The following is a 6,000-nucleotide window of genomic DNA, read 5'->3' as shown; positions in this document are numbered from 1 at the left end:
TGTTACAAATTTGCCAGTGGAGGAGTTTTCGCAGTCTTCATTCCATTTAATAGGCTCCCGGTGACTTATCATTTGTAACTCAGTGTCCATTTGCTTGACTGCATCCTGAGGGTCTTGGTCAGCCTGAGACAACAATGACAAGAGGCTCAGGTGTTCTGGTGGCCTCTAGTTTGAGGCTGGGAAGATTTATGTCTAGACAGCAGTGTGCAAAACCTCTCTGCACGTGGAGATCGACATATCCCCAAAGGATATAATGAGTAAAACTAGAAGAATAATGAAGAAAAATGACAGGCACACAGGAGGGGAATAAACAGGGTATGCCTCTGGTAAATAACCCCCTGAAGGACTCTTAGAAAAGACTTACTGATTAATTGAATCAATCCATCATCCTTGGGGTGACAGCATCAATTTGCCATCTTTTTTTGGGAGTTGTTTTATTCCATTGCTATTACAGCTAAAATTCATATGAGGGTAGAATGAGAGGTTACAAAATATAACTGTTTTATTATTAAGGTGCCACAATTCTGTGAATTCTGTGCTCTCACTATAGAGACGGCTTACATTAATTTTAATAAAGGTTTGGACTCTCTCAGAGCATCAGCATGTGGCTTATAAAAGGATTTTTCCTCTCTGGGTTTATCTTATAGAAATCAACTTTGAATACCTATTAAAATTTTAGGCTCATTTGCTTCTAAACTCCATGTTTGAGGATTTTTAAAAATAACCTTCATTACAATTCTAAGCAGTATAAAAAGAGGTGCCTTTATCCCTTTTTTAGAGAAACTCCCCTTCGTTTTCTTAGTTGTCACCGGCAGGCATAACTCATGATGCCTGTGAAGATTTCAGTGGCAAATGAGACCCTTGAATGCATTATCTAGTTCAAGTTTTGTTGAATTAAAAGGCACAGAGTACATAAATGTCTTAGAGATTTTGCTCTTATAGTTATCAAAAGTGATTGTTTCAAGATACTAGCATGTTTTAAATTGGACGTAATATATCAATCACAGATTTTGTTCTTTCCTGTCTTGGGAGTGGGTGGAGGGAAGATGTAATAAAACGAAAAGAGGATTGACTATGGATCCTACGCAAAGATTCACATGTGATGAAGATAACTGGGGCTTCATTTTTTACAGTGTAAGGATCTCGATATCAAAGCTTTCTGAGTACAGTGTTTAGTGCTGAAATTTTACCAAAGACAGATAAAATGTCTGAAGGAAGATTATCTTGACAATCACAGTAAGTATTTTCATAATGGAATGGTTTAAGTAATTTAAATCTTTCTTATATTAACTACTCATGAATGTATTATAAAAGATAATGGGGGGGGCGCCTGGGTGGCACAGCGGTTAAGCGTCTGCCTTCGGCTCAGGGCGTGAATCCTGGCGTTATGGGATCGAGCCCCACATCAGGCTCCTCTGCTATGAGCCTGTTTCTTCCTCTCCCACTCCCCCTGTGTGTTCCCTCTCTCTCTGGCTGTTTCTATCTCTGTCAAATAAATAAATAAAATCTTAAAAAAAAAAAAAGATAATAGGGGGTGCCTGGGTGGCTCAGTCAAACATCTGCCTTGGACTCAGGTCATGATCCCAGGGTTCTGGGATCGAGTCCCACATAGGGCTCCCAGCTCAGCAGGGAGGCTGCTTCTCCCTCTCGCTCTGCTGCTCCCCCTGCTTGTGCTCTCTCTCTCTGTCAAATGAATAAATAAAATCTTAAAAGAAAAAAGAAATAACAGAAAAACTTCCAACCCCGAAAACAAACACAATTGGTTGACTATGTTTACATATGGGTACAAGTTATTGGTTTTTAAAAGAATTGGAAGATAATAAAACATATTTAAACATTTCACACCGAGACTATATGGAACCTAGTACACAATAATCCAGACACGTTTCATGATTTTATACTGTTTTAGGGTCTTTCTTATCAGGTTTCATTCTGACTTAGCAGTCCAGCGTCAGTTGACAAATCCCCATTGTCTGGGATTTTGTTTATTCTATTCTGACCAGAGTACACATAACAGAATTTGGTGTGGAATGGTGAGTTATTTGCATTTTCGGGATAAATGGTAAACTTGAGTAATTTCTTACCTCTGTGGGCCTTAATTTATCGTCTCTGTAATAAATGTGCTTGGATCTCCAAAAAGTTTGTGCCGCAACATGACCTACTTAAAATGAGTTTGGATTTCTGAATTTATGGTCCACTCCTTATAGTACAATGGAATGTTGGCTGTTTCCTTCACTGTATTAGAGATTATGATTTTAACAGTTACCAAATGAAGATCTTGGTACCATCAACAAATAACATTTATTATTTACCAAATGCACACCCTTTTTGAGAACTCCAGAGGCCAGAATCTTTTCTTTAGGGTGCCTGTATAGAGTTGCTTTATTAACTTTTGTCTTTTTTTATGCAAAGGAGATATTGTGCCTTTGACCTCACACTGTGAAGCAACATCCTGATAGTCATCCACAATGAACCACATCAGCATATCTTTCACACAGGGAACAAAAGTAAAAACAGGCTTGATCATTCACAAGACTCCCCATGTGGCCAAGAAGTCAAATACTACAAGTTGATCTTCAGCTTCTTGGAATGCTGCCTCAAAGCCTTTTTTGTTTTCAATCAATTTCTGCATTTTAGCTTGGGGGCGGGGGTGGGGTGGGGCTGCTGTGTGTCTGAGTGCAGTGAGAGGAACCCCAACAGCAGCTCAAGCCTGAGACGGCCCAAGCCTGGAGCCGTCTAAGCCCCCTACCTTCTATCCCTTTCATCTATACTGTGAAATTATGGTTGTGCAACCACAAATGCCAGGGGTTAATCTTCTCTACTTACCCAGCCCACCCCAATATGCTCCACTGAGAGTGTTGTCAAAGACTATGTCATCAAAGGAATAATGAATAAATGAGTATTTAAAATTATTTTATTTTAAACAATTTGGCCTTTAAAAAAATGAAAAACCCTACCTATGTTAAGCAAAGGTTTTTAATATAGTGCCCTAACACCTCTGTCAGCTCTTAGCCTGATGCTAACTCTAAATTCCAGGTAGAAAGGGGGGAAAAAAAAGTTCTCTAAATGACAGCAAGTCTATTCCAGGCAGTTTCATAAAAGAACCCTTAGTGTTAGGGGATAATGAAAGTATGCACTACCTGTGACTGAGCTAAAACGGTGCCATGACCTGGCAATTTCTTTTTACTGCTGACACATCCATCCCTGCATAGCACAGAACAGCAGCGTTGGCTTCATGTAAATTTAATAGGGTTTCCTTTTCAATGTCATAATCAAATACACTGTGAGAAGGAGCAGGGGCTTTCAGGGATGGCTCAGAAACTTAATTGTTTTTCCATTTATTTTTAAAATGCAAATTACACTAGTAAGTCAAAAAAATCACTCTGTTAAAAATACATTCGGAATTAACAAACGCAAAAAAAAACAAAAAAAGACACATCAGGATTGTAACTCTTGCCTTCTGAATATTAGGTTTATAACAAAAGCTCAGCCTAGAAAAATAGCATTCTTCACCGGATTTTGAGGAGGATTCAGCTGTACAACTTAGATGTTTTTCCAGATATAATCACACTACTGTGCTCACTGCTCCCAAAAAAAGACCTGTCCACTGATTACTTTTTAGTAGTCAACAACTGTTTTTGAAAATTTTGGTGGCGATGATAGTAGTAATTAGGTGGTAGCTTGGCTGTAACTTAAAGCGGGAATATGAGGGCTTGTTCTCCGTGCACTTTAATCTCACTCCATATACATGTCCTAGAAGGTGGAATCTCATCACAGCATGAATGTACAGTGAAACCTCATTTTAATAGTCACATTAATAGAGTAGTTTCTGGCATGTATAGTATTTATATTTTAAGAATCAGAGGACAATACATTGATAAATAGTTTTCTCATACATTAAACATGCATGTCACTATAAAATCAGCCCATGAGGTTTCACTGACATGTTTGCAATTATAGATTTTATACATGTATGTATGGACAAACATATACAAGCCACTGAGAAAATTCAAGCACAAGTGCTGGAACTTATTTTTTTGTAGTTTATGTTCCAATATCACCTTTGTTCCTTTATCGTTTTTAAATGTATATGTGTGTATTTCACAGACATCCATGCAAACACAGTAATGGGACTGGTTTATGTAGATCTGGATGGGCTAAGGTCCAGAGTAGGTTAACCCAATAACTGAAACTACATAGAAACCAAGAGAAAACATTGCTCCATGCCAATTTATAACTTTTCAAGTCTCAATTTCACTGCATTTAAGGATGTTGTATTGGTTTTTAAAAATTGATTTTAGCGTCTCAGGTGGATCCAAGAAAAAACATGACTCTTCTGAGTTCCTGACAAGCCTGAGCTAATTATGTTTTCCACTAATGAAAACCAAATAATGCTTGAATATATAGAACAAAATTTCCTAGGAATTCAGAATATTCCATAAACACATTGACCTACTATTAAGTTTCCAAAGGCATCTTGTTGCCAACTACGTTAACAGCACAGTTTTTCTGCCACAATAATACAGGAGGATTAAAATACACTCTAACACACAACAGATCCCCCAAATACCACAAAGAGATCTCAAATATTTCACCACGGTAACTATTGCTCCCCCCGCCCACCCGAAAAATAATCTCGTACGCTGAAGTTAGGAAAAAAAGGTCACCTACGTAGGGTTTTCGATTGGAATTAGATATAAAAGAGTAAACATAGCTAATACATATTCAGTTGGCCTCTGTTGATAGAAATCCACAGCTGTTTCTGTGTTAGTAAAAGACATTTGTAGATACTTATAAAAGCACCTAGAGTGCGATAAATAAAATGAGTTAAGCCATTTCTGCTCTCTGCTTCCAGTAGATTAATGAGTTTAGTAGATTAATAGGTTTTACTTTGTCCCACCCAACCCCTTCAGAAGATCATAGTTAAGAATTATAAAGATGACGATTCTTGTTGTGGTTATTGTCACTTGTCTGTTTTGGGCCACCATGGAGGTTCAACGGGAAAGTACTTTGCTGACAGCTGGCAGTTTTCGTACACGGACACACTGGAGGTGCTGAGCTATGCAGTCTTGTTTCTTGACATGAAACACACAGACTCGAACTCATTCGGAATTAATAGCAGTGTGTTAGCCTAAAGGAAGTGACTCGGAGAGGTCTGCACTGAGACTCGGGCGGGCGCACAACTTAGGTGGGTTAAGGCAAATATGTACGGTGTCGCCTTTAGGTCAAACAACCTGCCATTTAGGACTTCGGTTACAAGGTCATCATGGCATGTTTTGTTTGTTTTTGCAATTACATTGCCTACATAGCCGTGGTGCTATCAAGACGTATGGAGTGCAGAAGACAGGGCTCTCAAACTAACGCGCCCTGGATGACTTCGCAGCTCACAGAGGCCGACTGGCTGGGCTGCAGAGGAGTTAGTGACGGCCAGCAGAGGGCACCAACACGTCTCCTTAGGAACTTTCCAAAGGCCTGGGAGAAAGAAGCCTACTTTCCGGAAATCCAAGATGGCCGTGTCCTGCATGTTTGTTTCGGTCAGAAACAGGAGGCCAAGTGGAATTAGTATGTGCCTGTGTGTGTGTGTGTGTGTGTGTGTGTGTGTGTGTGTGTGTGTGTGTGTATGTGTGTATGTGTATGCGTGTCCCAGTGTATGTGGAGGCTTATATTTGTTTTGTTAATATGTATATATATTCAAACTCAGTTGCTTCTTGCTCTTCATAAAATGCAGGAGGCCACTGTGAAACAAGTTCTCTGAAAGGTCCAGGAGCTGACAGCCTGAAGCCATCTGTATTATTTCGACCTGGGAGAGAGAATGAGAGAGAGAGAGAGAAAAAAAAGTTTTTAATCCAGAGGGAGAGCTCAGTGCCTTTTCTCACCTCTCCAAGCACAAGAGCAAGCAAAAAAAAAAAAAAAAAAAAAAAAGTCCAAGCCCAAATTTTGTTTTAAAAGAGACAACTTTCCTTTCCTTTCCTTTTTTGTCTGTAACCTCCTGGATAAAGA

General features: G+C 39.2%; 1 protein-coding gene across 4 annotated transcripts in view; it reads right to left on the bottom strand.

The window, feature by feature from the left end:
• Positions 1 to 1,664: 1,664 nt before the first annotated feature.
• NKAIN2 (sodium/potassium transporting ATPase interacting 2) overlaps positions 1,665 to 6,000 on the bottom strand; it is a 968,851-nt gene continuing 964,515 nt past the window's right edge. For 2 of the 4 annotated variants that reach the window (XM_034669082.1, XM_034669083.1), the window contains one exon: positions 1,667 to 5,800. Coding sequence is in view for 1 of the 4 variants with exons in the window: in XM_034669081.1 (XP_034524972.1) it covers positions 5,791 to 5,800 (10 nt within the window). In the remaining 3 variants the exon portion in view is untranslated. Of the gene's footprint in view, positions 5,801 to 6,000 lie in introns of all 4 variants that reach the window. The other 2 variants (XM_034669080.1, XM_034669081.1) reach the window with 2 other exon arrangements.

Source organism: Ailuropoda melanoleuca, chromosome 10 (assembly GCF_002007445.2).
Source record: "Ailuropoda melanoleuca isolate Jingjing chromosome 10, ASM200744v2, whole genome shotgun sequence".
Taxonomy (NCBI): domain Eukaryota; kingdom Metazoa; phylum Chordata; class Mammalia; order Carnivora; family Ursidae; genus Ailuropoda; species Ailuropoda melanoleuca.
This window is presented reverse-complemented; position numbering and strand designations above follow the sequence as displayed.